Source organism: Notothenia rossii, assembly GCF_949606895.1.
Source record: "Notothenia rossii genome assembly, chromosome: 3".
Taxonomy (NCBI): Eukaryota; Metazoa; Chordata; class Actinopteri; order Perciformes; family Nototheniidae; genus Notothenia; species Notothenia rossii.
The window spans coordinates 40,890,316-40,911,827 of NC_136901.1; the positions used below are offsets into that span (position 1 = coordinate 40,890,316).

Here is a 21,512-nt window from a genome sequence, read left to right on the forward strand (position 1 = left end):
ATGATCAGAATTATACAGATTATGGGATGTTATTGAACACACTACTTTGTTTACTGGAGTTAACTCCTCAAAGTAATACACACTAATATAGTGCCTGAACAAATCCAAAAAGTAGTGTTTTCTTACTCCATGTAAACAAAAGTTAAGAAATAGATGAACACTTTTTTTTTTTTTTTAAAGATGCATGCTGGGAGTTGCAGTCCATTTTCCTTTTTGTAGTTGAAGTTGAATGAGCAAAAGATGAGTCACCATGATGGTTAAGTGAACTCTTGACCGTCCGGTTGGAACTAAGTGTGATTTGCAAGTTGTTCAGGTATTAAAATAACACAAAGCACAGAGAGATGTGTTGGGTCTTAATCATTTGAATAAGTTCACGTTTTAAGTTTCAACTCATTTGAATCCACTTTAATCTAAAAATGAAGTAAAGAACAGCGAAGTGTGTCTGCACTTAATAACGTCTTGAATTAAACATCGTATGGCTCTTTTTAATCCTCATTATACATATTTATTTACCTTGCTTTCCTTTTGTATTAATGCATTTATGTCTCATCTTTAAAAGTGTAACATAAAACAAATTGAGCTCTCCTCGCTCTGTTGGAGTGTCTTTAAACAAACACTGTCCTGGAGATGATCCTGAATTTGCCTTCGAAACGCTTACAGAAATAATAGTTTTTCCAACATGCAAAAAACATGCAGTCGCCCGTCTCGTCACACACACACATACAAAAGTGTTACAGTATATAAGGACAAGACACCAGCGTTTCTGAGGAGACGCTGAGACAGAAGGACCAGAGACTCTGATGATGAGGTTAGTGTTTTCTAAAACGATATCATATGTTTCATTAATATCTCATTGTATTTGAAAGTTTCAGTTCTGGTCTTCAAATATGGGAGTTTTGGAGTTTTTCACACAGATTCTCTAAATGGGCTAAAACAGGGATTTTAATACTGCTGTTATTTTGTTTCATAAAATGCATAACAAATACAATTTATAAATATAGAAATTATTTATATTTCAATAATGAATTCCATGTGATTTCAATATTTTGTCTTTTTTTAAGTTTGTAAGGTCCTAAAAACGAAAGGCATTGGTGCAACATTCAGATTGAATTATAACAATAAACACCTCATTATTATTTACTCTTCATTTAATACATATTTTAATATTATTTCTATGTATTCAATTTATAAATATTTTATCCAATAATTTATTTTGTATTAGTAAATATTTAAAAATGTTAAATATTTGTACTTTTATTTATTCTTGAATTGAGCAGCTTCCCCCGGGACAAAAATGAATTAAAAAACCCTCTCTTTTTCCTTCCCCCCCCTCCTCTCCTCTTCTTCAGCGCCATGGACGCCAACACCTCTTCCTCCCAGAACTCCTCCCAAACCCCCTCCTCCTGCTTCAGTTCCCCTCCCGGTACCTCCATCTTTGCCGCCTTCACCATCACCAACCTCCTCCTCTTGCTCCCTCTCTCCATCTTCATCCTGGGCTTCGGGTTTCTGCGCTGGAGGAAGCAACGCCCAGCGGCCATGAATCCTTTGGACGTCTTCACCTTCCACATGGTTTTCATGGAGCTCTTCGGCATGTCCTCCTCCGTCACCTGCTTCACTGGCGCATACAAAAACCACCAAAACATGGTCCAGGTGGGGTGCAACATGTTCGCCCTCACCTCCTGTGTAAAGATGTTCTTCCACGTACTGACCTGTATGGAGCGCTACATGGCCGTGGTTCACCCGCTCACCTACAGAAACCTGAGTAAATCGGGCGGGGTTACGATCAGAAACATCTGCTTGGGGTTTGTTTGGTTCCTTCTCGCTGGGTTGATCGCGTTAAGTTTTCAAATGGGCAATAATTTCAACATGATTCTGTTTTTCTGCAATCTGGTTTTGTCGTTGATCGTCAGCTCTTTCTGCAACATCTCCGTTGTCCGAGTGCTGAATCGTGCAGGGCCGGGGGAAGAAGGTACGAACGCGGGAAAGACGGATCAATTCAAGCAAAAGGCGCTCGTCACAATCACGGCTATAATGGCGGTTCTGTTGGTGAGGTTTAGTGGGAACCTGGTTTGTTTGTCCCTGGGGTCGTCTCATGTGTTGAGCAGCTACGACACATGTGTTGTTTTAACATCCGGAGTCTGGTTCTGTCTGCCCAGCAGTTACGTGCTGCCGCTGCTGTTCCTGCACAGAGCGGAAAAACTACCATTTTTGAAATACAACAAGAATTAATTTGGGATCGGGAATCGGGCTGAAGGAGCATTAGTTGCTCAGAGGTTAAGTCTCAGACCATGGAGCATTGTTTTGCAAACTGCGGGAAACCAAAGTTGACATGACATTCTCCGTGCCTCTTTTACTTTTGTATCTTGTCTTTATTTCTATGTAACCTTAAACACTGTTATGCACTTGAAATGAATGTATAAAGTGTTTAGTTTGATTTTTCCCAATCCTTTATCTCATCACAATTGTGCATATTGGAGAATATTTACCCACAATCCTCTTTTACATATATGTATACAATGTTATATTTTAATATATTGTAATGTCTTACTTTCTTGTATGACATGCTTTTTGACCTGTAAGCCATGACTCGTAAAGTAAACTATGATAATAAAGGAATAAATAAACACATGTGCCTAATGTCTCCCGTTATTGAGTGCTGTTTTTCTAGTCGTTCATTTGCTTGTCGAACCTGTCTGTGTAACTGTATTTGTAATGCTTCTACAAATAAAACGTGAAGCTCTGCTGACGCCCTCGTTGGAGACCTAGGCAGTGGACGGAAATACATAATATACGCCGGGATCCGGAGTCATGGGTGATCCTGCGGTCCTGTGTCATGGGTCGAGAGTCCTGGATCTTGAGTCGTGGCTGTCGTCCTGGATCATAAGTCCTGGATGGATATCCTCGTGGATTCATCTTCCTATTATACACACATGCATTTCCAAACATTTGGACTACCTATGTTGCAAATGTATTATCTTTTCAATTTACACACGGCATCGATTGCACGTCTGTCCGTCCTGGGAGAGGGATCCCTCGTCTGTTGCTCTCCCTGAGGTTTCTCCCATGTTCCCCTTTAAACTGTGGGTTTTCTCTGGAATTGTTTCCTTGTACGATGTGAGGGTCTAAGGACAGAGAGTCTAAGGACAGAGGGTCTAAGGACAGAGGGTGTCGTATTGTCATACTGATATTCTGTACAAACTGTGAAGTCCACTGAGACAAATGTAACATTTGTGATATTGGGCTATATAAATAAACATTGATTGATTGATTGATTGATTGAAATAGAGAGAGGGAGGATAAGGAGGGGGCTGATGACGTGGTTTAAGGTAAAGATAAAGGTGCCTGGTCTTTTGAAGAAGCAATCAATGTCCACATAGAGGAACGTATGTAGAAAGGAGGAGAAAAGCCCATTCAAATGACACTTTTATTTTATTTACTCCTATTATTTTCTTCCTTCTACTATACCAATATCCAGAGAGCTTCTTTAAGTCAAACCACTGATTTTAAAATAAAGATTCAACTGTGCAAGTGTCCAAAATAATGTGCACTCAATAAAACTATAAGAAAAGTAGTGAGAAAAACTCTTATCGGTGTCACTTTCTGATCTTCTTCCCTCTGTGGCTTCCCGTATCTGAGTATATGAACCAAATATTTGTCTGTATTATATTAAAAAAAAAACACATCCTCCTTACTCTCTCTATAAAACCAATCCAAATTCAAAACTGATATTTGAATAAAATCAAAGTCACATTGACATGCTGCCTGATGGCCTAACAAATCAACAATTGCAGTGACACTCCAAATTAAAACACATCAATATATAATATACATGAATGCATTTATGTTATTTAAGATAGACAAACTATAGGGTGTTGCATGATGCACACATGCCACTCCATACCATGTGTGTCCAACTATAATATACTGAGGCTAACTTTGTCATGGTTTCCCTATCAACAAATTGGGGACCAGAATCTGGATTGTTCCGGTTTTACCTTGGTAAAAACATTGTCCGATAAACTAAAGTCTTTAATATGTCTTGGCAATAATCTGAGTATTCCCATCATAATACTTTGGTAAATGGATCTTTATTCACCATATGTTTTGAAGCATATCAAATCCGATACATTTACCCAAGGTGGTCATACAATTTATTTTCAGCCAGTTATTAATGTTTTAATGTATAATTTAGCTGGTTCTGTACAATGCCTTAGTCCTTATTAGAAGAAATAAGGCTGACTCGTCAGCATAGAGAGAAAATGTTCTGTAAAAACACTCCAAAACCTTAATATATAAAAGAAAGAGCAGAGGACCTAAGACGCTCCCCTGTGGCACACCACAGCTTGTTTCTTAAGACTCATATAAAGTGCTGTTTATATGAACTCTTGCTCCTATCAGCCACATATGACTGAATGTACTCCAGCTCAACAACATATTGATGCAACTGTGGTTTATTTTGTCGATCCAATAGATGGACAGTTGACCAAATACAAATTATGTTAAGACAAAGCCTGCTGAGTAAACAAATCAAATCGAGTCATGAACTGTTTTGCATGGTCGTGTTATTTTAATCACATATTTTTCAAACAAACTTTTGTTTCCTGTTTACACAGTTTGTGAGCTCTAAGTTGAACCTCTTCACAGGTGGCATCAACTTTGTGAACACACAAATCAAACAGTCTTAAAACAATTCCTGTGCAATCACCATACAGATCATACATACTCACTATAACTTATACAGTCTAATATATAAAGGCAAGGCAAGTTCACTTATATAACACCTTTCAACACAAGGCAATTCAAAGTGCTTTTCACAAATGAAAGACATTAAGAAAAAGGCATTTAAAAACAAACATAAACTTGAATTGGATATAAAAAATGTACTGACAAATGTATGACTATGCCTTATATACTTGGCATTTGTACATAATGCAACTTGTAAAACCACTAACCCTAACTATCTCCAAACTGCTTATGCATGAACCTACCCACCTCACCCCCACATCACAAATACCCCCTGAGGCTCAATCTAGCAATGCAAAATAGCAGAATTTCTCTCTAGATGGCCCTTCATTTTTCAGCATACACACGGCAATGGAATCCATTTGACGTGGACTAATCCACTGTGAGACGGCGGTGAAGAAATAAGGTAGAAAAAAGCCAAACACAATATGAAAACAGTAAACCATCAACTGCCAGTATACCACCTTAGGCTCAGAGGTCCAATAGCAGAAGAATATTCAAATGAGTTTGATTAGCAAGGTTTCCTCTATTATATTCATCGCTATCCTTAACCCCAGCCACTAAACTTAACCCCCCTCACACCTGGAGACAGATTTTCACAACATTTTACAGATAAGGCGCAATGACAGCTACATCAAAGGAACCAACTACAAACACTAAACTTGCTGCACATCAGCAGGGGGAACAGACAATCATGCACACCAAATCTGGTGATTGTACCTCTTATCTATTGGCAGCTATATGAGGCTCTTACCGTTTTTTCTACAATGTCCGTCAATGACAGGTACATCAAAGGAAGAGGCTAGAGCCACCAAATTGAGCACCCATGAGAGGAAAGAGGAAACCATCACACATGCAAAATGTGACCACTCTATCCTCACCCTCTGAGAGTTATATGAGGATCACACCTTTTTTTTCTGGTCGTATCACCTATCTAACCCTAACTATTTAAAACGTGCTTATTTTGACTCAAACCATGTTTTTAATCCCAAACCTAATGAGTTTTGTTGCCTAAACAGATTCTGCACAGCAGGGTTTTGGACAGGTGCTTGCTTGTTTAGCAACCTGTAGGATATAAGGAACACAGACAGATTGTTTCTTTTGAACAGGTGGAGAACAAAACAAGACGTATTTCTGAAGGGATTTCATGCAACTGTAAAAAAATCCTTATCCTCATTTGGTGTTTTTCTTACAAAAGGCTAACTTTCCTGCTCTGTGCAGGAAAAGCAGAGGTAACACCAGACTGCAGGGGAGAGAAACCCAGTCTTCAGATGTGCCCCACATTTCCTTTCATTTTTGACAGAAAGAGCAAACCAAACCACATTCCCACAAAACCTGAACAACAGCACTCCCAGTATTGCCACTATGGTGTAAAAAGCCCTGCGCTTTGATTGTTCAACTATTTTCCTGTCCCCCCCCTGTTCTCCCGGCCCTGGACGAATCAGCTCGCGGAGAACAGCAAGGCTGCAGAAGGCAACGACCATCAATGAGAATATCATCAGGCTAAAATCAAAGAAAAACACATCCTTTTTTAAGGACACCGGAATTATTGCTGCAATGCAAAGCAGCCAAACACACCCGATGCAGATGTTTCTGATTCTGACCCCTCTCTGTCCTTTCAGGTTCAGGTAGGTGACGGGGTGCACGACAGCCAGGTAACGCTCCACACAGGTCAGGGCATGACAGGAATTCTTTCCATACCAGGTGATTAAACAAATAGAGGACCCCACACCAAATATTTTGTCATTCACCGAATAAATTGTATAGAGGAAGAGGGTGCACCCTAGGCAGTACCATAGCTCGAACATGACCATGTGGAAAGTGAAGATGTCCGTGTGACTGTTCTTTGATGCTGCTGCAGACGTGGAGCTCCGCTGAAGCCATCGTTGGAAACCCAGGTAGAGGACGAAGATGCAGAGAGGGAGGAGGACGAGGATTTTGGTGATGTAGGCTGAGGTAAAGATTAAGGAGCCTGGTGTGCTGATGAGGCACTCCATTTCCATTGGGAGGTGTTGATGAAGAAGGGAGTCATTGGAAGATGGAGAATCGAGTGCCATGTCTGCAAGAGAAAAAGTCAATCAAGAAAACATGAATGTAATCCTGTGATGCTCTTCCTGCTATACCGATAGCCGGAGCGTATTTTAGGAAAGCCACTGAGTTTGAAAAAATAAAACATCATCCGTGCAAGTAATCATTCATAATAATGTTAAATTAGAAAATGATAATAAAAGTGGTAAGAAAAACAAAGTGACCGAACTTCATGAGGACTAGATTCTGATCTTCTACAGTCTGCTGATTCCCGTATCTGAGCGTCTGATCCAAATCACCCTCTGTATTATATTAAAACCACACTCCTCTTCCTCCCTCTTTCTCTCTCCCAATAAAATACAAATCTGATATTTGAATAAAATCAAAGTGGCACTGATAGCAATGACATTGACTGAGTTATGCCCAGCGTTAACCAGTTAAACCCCACGGCCCCGCGGGCGGGGGGCAAAACGCAACATCTTGCAAGAAACAGCATCCGAGGGCAATAATGACATTGACTGAGTTGTGTCCAGCGTTAATGTACCGACACAACTTAGAAAGACTTTGTGTGGAGGGTAAGGTAAGGTATGTTTACTTATACAGAACATTTGTACAGTCACAGAGGCGATTCCAAGTGCTTTACCTCAACATTAACACACAATAGGAAGCACTTACTCTAACATTCGAACAAAGACTGGTTTGATTTGATTCATCTGAAAAATCAATTATAGTACTAGTGTGCCATTAGAAGCTATTCAAATTGGGCATACTTAAATCTGAGGACCTACATAACCTCCAAATGTAGATTTAGTTTTTCCAAGGTGTAAATAAAATGTATATAATACAATTAGACAGTCAGTTCTAACTGACATGGGGGCTCGTCCGGGATATTAACTACTTTCCTGGGGTTATAAGTGGTTGTGTATAGCTAAAAACAATTTGGTAAGGTTTGGGTGCAGTTTTAGCTGAGTATGGCAACTTTTGATTTGGAGTCGTTTTTGGTCTGTCCTTCTCATGAGCAGTTAGTTCAGTGTCGTAGAAACGACTTATATGAGATAGCGCAACATTTCGGTCTCCCAGTGGCAAAACAATTGTTAAAAAAAGAGTTAAAGGCTCTGGTGGTGGATGAGTTGGTGGAAAGGGGTTTTCTGGTGCGGCCTGCACAAGCTGAGCTCACTGTGCCAAATGACCGTGCTAAACCAGAGGGTAGTGGCAGCGAGGGGGGCGAGCCGTGTGAAGCACCGTCTGCGCCGCCTCGCTATAGTCCACCGTCTCCTGGTAGTACAGATTCCCGGGAAGGGAATAAACGTAAAGTCCGCCTCGCCCGACTTCAGTTGGAGGCAAAAGACAGGGAGCAAGACAGGCAGTTTCAGTTGGAGCTAAAGAAAATCGAGGCAGATAAGGAAGTCCAGATACGGATTCGTCAGCTGGAGCTAGACTCCCAACTGCGCGCATCCGGTGTTTTTGACTCTGCCGGAGGAAACTTGCCATCTCCACCTCCTCCACCTGCCTTTGACGTGAGTAACCATATTTCGCTAGTGCCAACATTCTGTGAGACTGAGGTGGATGCCTATTTTGGCGCATTCGAGAGCATTGCTACAGCATTGCGGTGGCCGGTTGAAGTTTGGGCTCTGATGGTAACGTGCAAATTACATGGAAAAGCTCGGGAAGCAGTTGTGGCTCTCACGTTAGAGGACAGCCTGCAGTATGACTCAGTAAAAGGTGCCATCCTCAGAGTGTATGAGTTAGTTCCTGAAGCTTACCGGCAAAAGTTTAGACACGATAGGAAGAGTCCTGATCAAACGCACGTAGAGTTCGCTAGGAAAAAGGGAATGTGTTTTGCTAAGTGGATTGCTTCATGTAATGCTACGGATTATTCTTCTCTGAGAGAATTGATCATGTTGGAGGAGTTTAAGAAGTGTTTGCCTGATCGCATTGCGGAGTACGTGAACAAACAAAGGGTAAACTCTCTCTCTGCTGCCGCTGTGTTAGCTGATGAGTATGTGCTGATGCATAAAACTGTGTTTTCCCCGGTCTCTACGGAGAGATCCCGCCGTGTGTCAGCCGCACCATTTACTCAGCCAGCAAATGTGTGTAACGTGAACAGAGAAGAGAGGGAGTGTTTTTACTGTCATAAACCTGGACATGTCATTGCCAACTGTGCAGCTCTGAAACGTAAGGAACTGCGGCAGAATGTATCCCCGCCTAAAGGCATTGGCCTGGCTACACACGCACCCGCACAGGCAAGTAAATGTGACCCTTATGTTTCATTATCTGATCCTATGATTGTGCCTGTGCCTTCAGATGAAGCTGTGTCCGAGGAGAAGCCAGAAATTGTGGCTCCCCCTCCTCCTCGTGAGGATGTCGCGAGACTGGCGCAACACGCCGGCTCAGACAAGCCTCTAGACTTCTCGACACTCCCGGTAACCCGAGAGCGTCAGCTCGTGTATCGGATCTTAGTGTTAGTGTTGGCTCTACAACATGCTAAGATTGATGTTGGACCCAGCCTTTGGCCAATTGTGATGTGTACATGTTACGATCCATTCATATTCTGCCCTAGCGTGTCCACGCACAATCAGCGTCTCCTGCAATGGGCTCGGATTGTGCGGGACTACAGCAGTAGACACCCGTCATTAAAGGGTTCAGAGAATGTGTTGGCCGATGCTTGTCCAGGTTGAGTTTGTGATGTTAGTGTGTCAGGTTGAGTTTGTGATGAATGTGTGTTATTAGGAATTTCGTTAGAGTGCTTAGGTTCACAAAACCTGTGGGTTTGTGTCTTAAGGGGGGGAGTGTCACGGCTGCTGCCTTCCTGATCGTCTGAGTGTTTTCAGCTGTGTGTTCTATGTAAATGAGCTGTGCGGTTGCCCTCCCGGTATTGGCTCCCATCTCCTGGTCCGCCTCCTGAAGATTGCGATTGGAGCACGCCGGGCCCGACGCACTCCAATCGCAGTGCACAGCCGGCGCACACCTGCTGGAGATGACTACAAAGCTTGGGGACAATCCTCATTCTGGAGGCTCTGTATGTGGACAGATGCCTCTCGCTACTTGCTCTCTGTTCTGGGGTTAAAACTTGTGTGGTTAGTTAGAGTGTAGAGTAGCTTAGTTAGTGTTTAGAATAGTTTAGGATTCGGTGATGGTTGCCTGTAGTTTAGTTGTTTTTGTATAGATTATTTGTGTTAGTTGTACCACTTTTAGAGTGAGGTTTTGTTTCGTTCCTTATTTAGTATATTAGTATGTATTTTCCCTGTATGTCTTAAGACTCCCTTTTTGAGTCCTCCTTTAGTTGGTTATTTGTCAACCTGTGCCCTTTTGGCTCTTTTGGTTGTTTCAGGCTGCTTGCCTGCCATTTTGTTCACAGCTGTTTTAAATAAACACTTATAATTGATACCAATTCCATACTGGTGTGTGTTGCATTCCTCTTCCCCTAGTTGGGACGTAACATGCTGGGGGCTCGTCCAAACCGGTAAGATAAGCTTGGGTGCGTGTGAGTTCGTTCGTTATTTTGTGTGGGGTTTCTCCTGATAGGTGGTAGCGACGGTTCCCTTGGGACCGTTGTGCGGGGTGTTAATGTTGTGGTGAAAGTGGCTGAAGCTTCGGTTTGGGGGCATGGCCGTGGTCGTAGTATTTTTGCTAGCTTGCTAGTCGCTTTGCTCGGCCAGCGGTCTTTAGTGCATAAGTACCCGCCGCAAGTAACCACATGAAGACCAGGGAGGAGATTAGTTAGCGGGTGTCGTAGTTAGTGGGGAAACTCCAATCAGTTTTTTTTTTTTCTCTTTTCTCTCTTTTGTCTCACTGTAAACTCGGTGTTGCGTTGTAGTATGGCGGAGGTAGACGCGTTTATCAGTGCTCCCTCTCAGGAAGCCCTTGAAAATTTCTCAATGGAGCAGCTGCTCGTTATTGCGGAACATTTCTCGGTGGAAATCGTTGGCGATAAGAGGCTAAAAAGCACTATAAAAACCTCTATTGTGTCAGTATTACGTGAAACTGGTGTGCTTCCGGAAGTTAAGGAGGGGGTGTTAAAACCTCTGTTGCAGGCTAGTTTACTATCCTTTGAGCAGCAGAAGGAGATGTTGTTGTTGCAGCTGAGTCATGACAAAATGAGGTATGAGATGGAGTTTGAAAAGGAGATTGCAGTGGAGAGGATGCGGCAGGAGACTGAGAAAGCCAAACTTGATATGGAAGGACAGCGTCTTTCCATAGGCAGAGGTAGTGCGGTGTTGGGTGAGCGGCACGGTGAACAGGTGCCCAGGTCTCCTCAGCGGTTCGATGCTAACAACTTGCGCTTGTTGCCGCAATTTAATGAAAGTGATCCTGACACTTTTTTTTTGCTTTTTGAACGGGTGGCTAAAGCTAGGGATTGGCCGGATGCAGACTGTGCCCTGATGCTTCAGTGTGTACTCACAGGAAGAGCACAGTCCGCATATTCCACGTTGTGTTCGGAGGATAGCTCTAGCTATGTTAAAATAAAATGGGCGGTGCTTAGAGCTTATGAACTTGTTCCAGAGGCTTATCGACAGCGTTTTAGGTCCTTGGAGAAAAAACAGGGTCAGACTTATGTGGAAATGGCGAGGGATTTGTCTGTTCATTTTAAACGTTGGTTAGCTGCTATGGACATCACTTCCTTTGACAAATTGGGTGAACTCATGATTTTGGAACAGTTCAAAAACATCCTTCCTGACAGCATTGCAACCTATATAATAGAACACAGGGTAACTTCGGCATCCGAGGCTGCAGTAGCAGCGGATGAGTTTGTGTTACTGCATAAGGGCAGGTTCGGAGGGCGTGCTGGAGATCTACCTGTGTTTGGGGGAAGTGGAAGGTCTGTTGATGTTGGGTCATTGGGGATGGATCTAAAGAAAGTGGCTTGGGAGAAATCTGAGGATAGTTGTAACTATTGTCGTGAGAAAGGCCATTGGAAACCAGACTGTCCGGTGCTTAGAGCAAAATCCAAGGGAGGAAGATTTGTGGGTAAACCGGTTGCGTTTGCTGCTCCTGTGAGTAGCTGCTGTGTTGACGAGGTGCTTACGGACCACTTATGTGGACCTGAGGTTCTGGCGTCCTATGCTCCTTTTATAAGAGACGGCTTGGTGTCATTGGTGGGTAGCAATGTCAAAGTTCCAATAAAAATTTTGAGGGATACAGGTGCATTTGACTCCTTTATTGTTGACTCGGTTCTGCCTTTGTCTGAGGAAAGTGACACTGGTGACACGGTTCGGACTCGGGGGATGGGATTAACGGTTTTTCCTGTTCCTGTCCATAGGATGTATCTCGACTGTGACCTTGTTAAAGGGGATGTAGCTATTGGGGTACGTCCAGCTTTTCCAATCGAGGGGATACATTTCATTCTGGGTAACGATTTGGCAGGTGGTAAAGTCTGGGCTGATGGCCCTTCTGTGTTGTTAGTCACTGGTGGTCTGATTGAGTCAGCATCTGAGAAGCGCTCTACAGTGGTGCCAGACGTTACGGTCAACTGACACAGTGGAGGTTCCATCTTTGTCTGAGTTTTCGGTGTTACTTACACACCATGAGGTGGGAGAGGAGCAACGTCAGGATGCTTCGCTGAAAGGCCTTTTTGACTGTGCTGTGCCAGTGGCAGAGAGGGAAAACGCTTCAAGTGGATACATGTTGCGTAATGACTTGTTGTTTAGGAGATGGAGGGCTGTTGATGGTGCAGGGACTGAGGTTTTCCAGCTGGTGGTGCCAACTAAGCTTCGTCCTCTTGTCCTGAAAGTCGCACATGATGAGTGTGGACACTTTGGGGTTCGGAAAACATATTGGAACATCCTGAAACACTACTTCTGGCCACGTCTTAAGACAGATGTGTCGCAGTATATTAGAACATGTCATGTGTGTCAGCTGACAGGGAAACCGAACCAGAAGATCAAACCAGCACCACTACAGCCGATACAAGTGGTAAGTGAACCATTTACACATCTCATTGTGGATTGTGTGGGCCCTTTACCATGTTCAAAGTCTGGTTGCAAATATCTGCTGACTGTGATGTGTCAAACCACTAGGTATCCAGCGGCTTATCCTTTGAGGTCGATTACAACTAAGGCGGTGGTTAGGGCCTTGTTGCAGTTTATCTCAATATTTGGTATTCCTAAGGTCGTTCAGAGTGATCAAGGCTCCAATTTTTCGTCTCACATGTTTGCTCAGGTGTTGAAGCTTTTGAAGATTAAGAAGAACCAGTCAACAGCTTACCACGCCCAAAGTCAGGGTGCTTTGGAAAGGTTTCACCAGACATTGAAATCCTTGTTACGTGCTTACTGTACTGAGCTAGATGGAGACTGGGAGGAAGGTCTTCCTTGGTTGATGTTGGCTGCAAGGGAGGCGGTACATGAAGGTACGGGGTTTAGCCCTAATGAGTTGGTTTTCGGACATGCTGTACGGGGCCCCTTGGCAGTGCTGAAAGAGGGTTGTGTGGACACTGAGCCACCACGGAGCTTGGTGGATTATGTGAATGGCTTCAGACGTCGTTTGATTGTTGCTTTAAGTATGGCACGGGAAAAGTTGTCAGTGTCTCAAAGTAAAATGAAGGAGTTGTATGACCGTCGTTCGGCACGACAGGAGTTTAATCCAGGTGACCAGGTTCTATCACTTATGCCTATTGTTGGTTCCCCATTTCAGGCTAAATATTCAGGTCCGTACACTATCATTGAGAAAACTTCTGATTTAAATTATGTTGTGGCAACACCAGAACGAAGGAAGACTAAACGCCTCTGTCATGTAAATCTTCTGAAACCCTACCACAAGCGGGAGGTTAACACGGACACAGAGGTGGAGAAGGATGAGGTGCAGCCGGCTGTTGCGGTGACACATGGTTTGACGCATGAGGGAGATGTAGTGCCTGAACCTGATGATAGTTTGCTCTGTGGTCATTTGAGAAATTCGGAATCGCTAGATAATTTAGACGGGTTGTTGTCTCATTTGGCGGAATCAAGACGTGAGGAACTCTCAGCATTGGTCCACAAATATCTGTGTCTGTTTGGAGACACTCCGTCGCAAACTGACTGGGCTGAGCATGATATTGATGTTGGGGACGCTCAGCCGATTAAGCAACATTTTTATCGCATGCCACCAGTTAAGCGCAATCGGCTGGATGCAGAGATTAATTACATGTTGGAGAACAAAATTGCTGTCCCATCAGCATCTAGTTGGGCGTCTCCATGTATTTTGGTGCCAAAGCAGGATGGGACACCTAGATTCTGTACTGATCTAAGAAAAGTGAATGCGGTGACAAAATCTGACTCTTTTCCTTTGCCACGGATGGATGACTGTATAGATCAGGTGGGGTCCGCAAAGTATGTTAGCAAATTTGATTTGCTTAAAGGTTATTGGCAGATCCCCTTGTCCAAGCGGGCACAGGAAATAGCAGCATTTATCACACCATCTGGACTTTATTCATATAAGGTAATGCCGTTTGGGTTAAAAAATGCTCCTGCTACATTCCAACGTTTGATGAATCGCGTGGTGTCGGGTTTAGAGGGTTGTACGGTGTATCTAGACGATTTGGTAATTTGCAGTGACACTTGGATTGCTCATGTTCAGCGCATCGAGAGGTTGTTTGAACGGTTGACGGAGGCACATCTGACTATTAATTTGGCCAAATGTGCCTTTGCAAAGGCAACAGTGACATATCTTGGCCATGTGGTGGGTCAGGGTTGTGTGGCTCCAGTTCTGGCCAAGGTCAGAGCAATATCTGAATACCCACAACCCACAACCAAAAAGGAACTCCAGAGATTTTTGGGTATGGTGGGTTACTACAGGAGGTTCTGTGAACATTTTTCCACTACAGTGTTTCCTTTGACTGAACTTCTTAGGGCTAAGGTAAAATATACTTGGTCGGTCGACTGTCAGAGAGCGTTTGATAGGGTTAAGTCTCTGTTGTGTTCCTCTCAGGCGTTAGCGGCTCCATGTTTTGATCGTCCTTTTAGTCTCCAAGTAGATGCAAGCCAGGTGGGAGTCGGTGCGGTTCTGCTCCAGCTTGACAAGGGGGGGGTGGAGAGACCCGTCAGTTTCTTTTCAAAGAAACTTAACAGTTACCAAAGGAATTATTCGGTGATTGAGAAGGAAGCGTTAGCACTCATTTGGGCGTTGCAGCATTTCACTGTATATGTGGGAGCAGGAGGACCAATTTTGGTTTACACAGATCACAATCCCCTGACCTTTTTGCATTCAATGAAGTGTCCTAACCAAAGACTGACGAGGTGGTCTTTGTTTCTTCAGGCTTACAACCTTGATGTTAGGCACATTAGGGGGTCTGACAATGTTATTGCTGACGCGCTGTCACGAGCCCCATGGCACTAAGTATGGTTAGGTCTTACCTTAATGTATATATATTGACTGTCATACTGTGATAAATCTTTCTTGCTCTGCCCATTCTTTTTAAATAGTGCTTCTCAGATACTGGTGTTGCTAAAGGTGTGGCTGGGCGTTGAAGGAGAGGATTGCTGTGCGAAGGTGGTGTTTTTTTGTTGTTGTTTTTTTCATTAGGGACCTGGGGGAGTTCCATATGTGGGGTTTTGTTTTCCATGACCTTTTGCTTTGGTTTGGGATGGGGTTGGTTGGTGGTGCCGGTGGCCCTGCGGACACCGACTTTAAGGGGGGGGGTGTGACGACCCCTGCTTCACTGCCTATGCTGGTGTGGGTGTGCCTTTGTGTGTGGGTGTGTGTGCTTCTCTCTCCCTGATTGTATCCAGGTGCAGCCTCTCTCCAGGTGCTCCCAATCTGATCAGCGCCTCCATAAAGGGTCTAAGTAGGCTGCAGTGGCTCTCTCTCTGCCCGGGGGAACGTAGGAGGAAGAGCAGCCCGGAACAGCTATCCTCCTGCATAGAGCTTGTTAACCCTGTTTGGTGGTCGGTTGTTTTGGGGAGTGTGAATAAACTCCTCTTTTTTCCGTACTCACGTCGTCGACTCATCGCTGCGTTTGTTATGGCTGAGAGCCAAGCCGTGACAGCTGGGCTATGTTTTTTTATTTATCTTTTAAAGGTCCCATGTCATGGCCATTTCTACTGATCATAATTCCATTGTTGAGGTCTACTAAAATAGATTTACATTGTGCAATTTTTTCCAAACTCACATTGGTTTCTCATACAGCATCTCTGTATAGTATGTGTATTCACTCTCTGTCCTAAACGGCTTGTTGGAGCTCCTGCCCCCCCGCCTCCCTGTGAGCCCAGTGTGCTCTGATTGGTCGGGAAGTTGCGAGGCTCGTTGCTGCGAGGAGTGGACAGGCTTCCGGGTCGGCGATATAGCGAGAACAAGCAAAACTCATCCTGAGCACACACAAACACTCACAGCCGAAGTAAAAACAATAAGTGTGGCTTGATATTGAGTAAGAAAAAGGTTTATAACGCTGTGAGCATGGGTCTGCGGAGAGCATTTCTCCGCCAACCCAACTTAGCAGCCCGTAAAACGTTTACCCATGTAAACAGTCGTGGTAGATACCTTGTTTGTTTTAAACATCATAAATACACAAACAACAATGAATACTTACAGGTTGTGAACCCGAATCTCCCGCTGGTCCAAACAAAGTAGGAACAGCGTTGTTCTTCAGTGTCCTACGCCGTACATGTCCGGCATGAATCGCTGAAAGGTTTGTGAAGCTTTGTTTCGTGAAATGCTGGCAGAGGGTGTGGCCTCTGGTTATTCACACGTCACAGTACCCAGGAAGTAAACAATGGAAAATGAGAAATCTCCAACGAGGCGTTTTGGGGCAGCATAGACTGTGTTAGAGTTGTACTCGCTACAGGGTGTACTTTGAGGGTTTGTGACTCTGCAGACCGTTTACATGCATAAAAAGCTTCATAACAGACAAGGGGGCGGCCCGGGTAATAACCGGAAAACCATGACATGGGACCTTTAAATGGTTCTGTACAATCATGTCTTAGTGTTTGGGGGAAAGAGATAAAGCTGAGTTGTCAGCATAGAGGACAATGTTTTTGTTAAGAAAAGTAAAATTAGAAAGAGCAGAGATTCAAATACTGATGAAGTTTCTTAAAGGTGACCTATCATGCAAAATGCACTTTTGTACGTCTTTTCTACATGAATATATGTCCCCGGTGTTCCAGGGAACTCACCAAGTGTCAGAAAACACAACCCTCTCTATTTTCCTCCATACACAAATCTCTTAAAAAGGGCCTGCAACGGATCTGATACAGACTGATCCAGATTTGAACACTTCTATGACGTCACAGAAGTGGCGCTACGGCTATTGGGCGACAGCCACGGACATTGCCGTTGGAAAGCGCTGGAGACGCTGTAGTACATATGCCAGGCCTGTAGATGGTGCTGTTCTCACAGAATCAGCCCATGAAAAGACAGTGTTAAATTGAGCGAAATGAGGAATGGCTAAAATGCATGATCTGTTTGGTATTTTGAAAAATAAAAAGTACAAATATTCCTTATATAGGTATGGTCCTACACTAGATTATTCAAATATAGCATGATAGGTCCACTTTAAGGTTACTCCTGACTTCAGTTATTTTATCACGGAGAATTGCCAGTGTCCTTTCCCGATCATATTTGCTGCTATTCAACACAGTTTATAACTGGAATATCTCTGTTGTTTCTTGAATAAAAAGGGTCTAAAATAGGGGTGTCCAAACTAAGGCCTGGGGGCCAAATGCGGCCCGCGGACCATTTTTAATCGGCCCTTAGCTAATTCAAAAAGTATAATGGAATATGGCCCACAAATGAAACTTGTGCTTGTCTTATATTGTACTTCTTAACTATACATGTAAGCATTACACAGTGTATAGTATTCATGCGTTAATAAGACCGCTTTTCAAATAAATTAAGTAAATTAAAGTTGGAAACATTTTCTAACATTTCTTAGTTGATAAGAAAAAAGCCAAATGACCTATTTGCATAACAACCTTGAAATACAGCCTTCATATTTCCCCTTATTATATCTGAGGATTCTGTTTTAAGGGATGAGCTGCCAACACTCACAAGAACCATTTACCTACATTTGATGGATTCTACTAACTTATAACTGAACTTATGAGGCAATGTACCGCTATAAGGGGCCCAGCCCTTCGTATATTGTTCTGTATGTGGCCCTCGGTGAAAAAGGTTTGGACACCCCTGGTCTAAAATAATGTCTGTTTCAACACGTGCAACAACCTCTTTATGCAACTGAGGTTTGTTTAACCGATCCAGCAGATGGACAGTTGACCACATTCAAATGGAGCGAGGACAAAGCCTGCTGCGTAAACAAATCAAAGAGTCAGGAGCTGTTTTGCATCGTGTTAGTTTAATCACATCGGCAGCATCACTGTCATAAACATACACATCAATCATGGGTAGGGTTACATGAGTTCCTGTGAATCAAAATCATCTACTACCATACACAGTCTAATATTCATTATTTAGATAGTATCAATATACTTGCTAAGGTGTCAATGCTTATAAACTGTGCATATGAACACACTGTTGCTATTATCAAAGCTATATTTATTCTATCAGTCTTTTAAATCCTTAAACCATTCAAACATTTATTGAAACTTCCATTATTTCAAGAGACAATGTACATTTATATATAAGCAATGTATTAATTCAGTTTATAACCCACATAATTAACTATACAGGACAAAAAGAAAAGGTCTACGTAATTCAAAACAAAAATGCCCTTTCTTGTGTCCTGTTGGAAACCAAAAGTCAACATTGAAATTGCATATCTTCCGTTGCAAACTGAAAACGCTTCTATTTAAAAAAAACAACACTTTAATTGATTTAATTTAGGCCTTGTATCTGATTCACCAGCACTTGATGGTATGAACTTGCTTGAAGTGAAGATATCTGCACTTTCCTTGTTGTTCCTTGTTGAGTTTTATTCTTTATGGTCTTTGCACTTATTGTTATTTGCTTTGGACAAAAACATCAGCAAAATGACATTTGATGTAATGAATGTTTTTGTTACATGACATCTGTACCGAACTAAGGCCATCTCCAAAGTTATTCGAACCCAAATGGTGACTTATTTGTTACGTAATCCTGAAGTTATTTGAAAGTAAACCACAATATTTCCCTTACGACGACCGACCCTAACCCTAACATAGCAAATCTAATTGAATCCTTATCCTCATTTGGTGTTTTTCTTGCAACAGGATAGCTTCCCGGCTCTGTGCAGAAACAGCAGAGGTAACACCAGACTGCTGGGGAGCGTGAACCAGGATTCAGACACTATCATCTCACACATCCCTTCATTAAACACAGTAAGAACACCCAAAGCAATATTCCCACACGACCTGAACAACAGCACTCCCAGTAAGGCCACTATGGTGTAGAAAGCCATGCGCTTTGATTGGTCAACTATTGTCCTGTCCCCGCCCTGCTCCCCTGGCCCTGGACGGATCAGAACGCGGAGAACAGATATGCTGCAGAAGAAGACAATGATCAAGGAGATAATCAAGAAGCACAATTCAAAAACTAACATATTTTCGATCAAGGAAGACAGAGTTGTTCCTGCAATGCAAAGCAGCCAAACACACCCGATGCAGATGTTTCTGATTCTGACCCCTCTCTGTCCTTTCAGGTTCAGGTAGGTGACGGGGTGCACGACAGCCAGGTAACGCTCCACACAGGTCAGGACGTGAAAGTAAGCCCGTCCATACCAGGGTAAGAACGTTATAATGAACCCGGCTCTGGTTGCATTCTCATTAACCAAATGGTAACCCAATATGACCATCGTTAACCCTAAATAATCCACCAGCTCCATCAGCATCATGTGGAAAGTGAAGACGTCCGAGTGACTGGTCGTTGATGACGTGGAGCTCTGCTGACGCCATCGTTTGAAACCCAGGTAGAGGACGAAGATGCAGAGAGGGAGGATGAAGAGGGTGCTGGTGATGTAGAATGAGAGGAAGATTAAGGAGCCTGGTGTACTGATGAGGCACTCCATTTCAATTGGGAGGTGTTGATGAAGAAGGGAGTCATTGGAAGATGGAGAATCGAGTGCCATGTCTGCAAGAGAAAAAGTCAATCAAGAAAACATTAATGTAATCCTGTGATGCTCTTCCTGCTATACCGATAGCCGGAGCATATTTTAGGAAAGCCACTGAGTTTGAAAAAATAAAACAACATCTGTGCAAGTAATCATCAATAATAATGTTAAATTAGTTAATGATAATAAAAGTGGTAAGAAAAACAAAGTGACCGAACTTCATGAGGACTAGATTCTGATCTTCTACCATCTGCAGATTCCCGTATCTGAGCGTCTGATCCAAATCACCCTCTGTATTATATTAAAACCACACTCCTCCTCCCTCTTTCTCTCCCAATAAAATACAAAACTGATATTTGAATAAAAACAAAGTGGCACTGATTGCAATGACATTGATTGAGTTGTGTCCAGCGTTAATGTACTGACACAACTTAGAAAGACTTTGTGTGGAGGGTAAGGTAAGGTATGTTTACTTATACAGAACATTTGTACAGTCACAGAGGCGATACCAAGTGCTTTACCTCCACATCAACACACAATAGGAAGCACTTCCTCTAACATTGGAACAGAGACTGGTTTGATTTGATTCATCTGAAAAATCAATTATAGTACTAGTGTGCCATTAGAAGCTATTCAAATTGGGCTGTGTTAAAACTGAAGCAACTCGTTCATGCCTTCCTTTTCTATAAATTGGTGTTTAGGCACTAACAAGTAGTTTCTGCTTCACCTTGTAATCCGTCCACCACGAGATCTTTCCAAACCCTAATATTTATGATATCAATGTCAATCCGAATATACTTAAAATCCAGCGACGGGCAGAGCCTCCCCTGTCATACTGCAATGTAACGGAAAAACAACTAAAGAAAAACGAAATAGTAATAATAATAATAAAATGTCTCCACTGATCTATGATGTAAGTGTGATTAATGTATGATTCCAATCGCTTTTTAAAGTCAAAATCAGCAAATTTGCCGATCTCCGCTACAACTACGGCTAGCGATGTGAAGTGAGGCAGGGACGAGCTCTGCCTCTCGTAAACCCACAGTAACTGGCTGGAGCACGGGCACTAATTTAGCGCGGGCACTTATTTTGTGTGCGCGCTCAAGCCAGTTAGAGAGGGAGGAGGAGGAGGATGAAGGTGATGCCATATGAGATAAATTGAAAGAAGCCTGACATGACAACGTAGCACTCGATGCCAAATGTAAAGTAAGGCTGAGGAAGGGACTCATTGGTGGAGGAAGAGTTAACTTCCATATCTGGAGGAGAAAAATAGATATATTTATGTATTTATTTCCCTTTATTTGTAGGCCCAGTTAGATTCACCCTGGTTCCCTCAACGAAAAGGGAAAACATGGGAATTTTGAGCTGGCTTTTGGGATATTGCAGAAAATATTCTCTGTGGTGAACAATCGTTATTTGCAAAATAATCTCCACATCTTAAAGGTAGGTAGGTAAGAAAGGAGAAACCAGCTCGAGGGCGCTAGAATTTGAAAGTATGCAGCCGAAAAAAATCTGCCCCTTCCTTCAGACTTCCTTACAGAGCCCCTCCTCCAACACACACGAACGCGCACAGGACCAATGAGGGCACGAGATCAGTTTTTATGTATTTATTGTCAAAGCATTTGATGTATTCATTGCTCTCTGGATTTTAAGAACATTCCATGGAATATAACAAAAAATGTTTCTGAAGTGAATTACCTACCCCACCTTTAACTACACTTTTGTGATTTTTGAAGTGTTAAGGCAAAATATAGAAGTAAAAAGCTAACGTTAGGCTATACTACTACTACTA

At 42.9% G+C, this 21,512-nt stretch overlaps 1 protein-coding gene across 3 annotated transcripts in view; it reads right to left on the minus strand.

Moving 5' to 3' along the window:
- Positions 1-18,012: 18,012 nt before the first annotated feature.
- The window catches only part of LOC307031943 (uncharacterized protein), a 24,790-nt gene continuing 21,290 nt past the window's right edge, over positions 18,013-21,512 (minus strand). For all 3 annotated transcript variants that reach the window (XM_079669536.1, XM_079669537.1, XM_079669539.1), the window contains one exon: positions 18,013-19,740. In XM_079669536.1, coding sequence (XP_079525662.1) covers positions 19,645-19,740 — 96 coding nt within the window. In that variant the 3' untranslated portion in view covers positions 18,013-19,644. The remainder of the gene's footprint in view (positions 19,741-21,512) is intronic.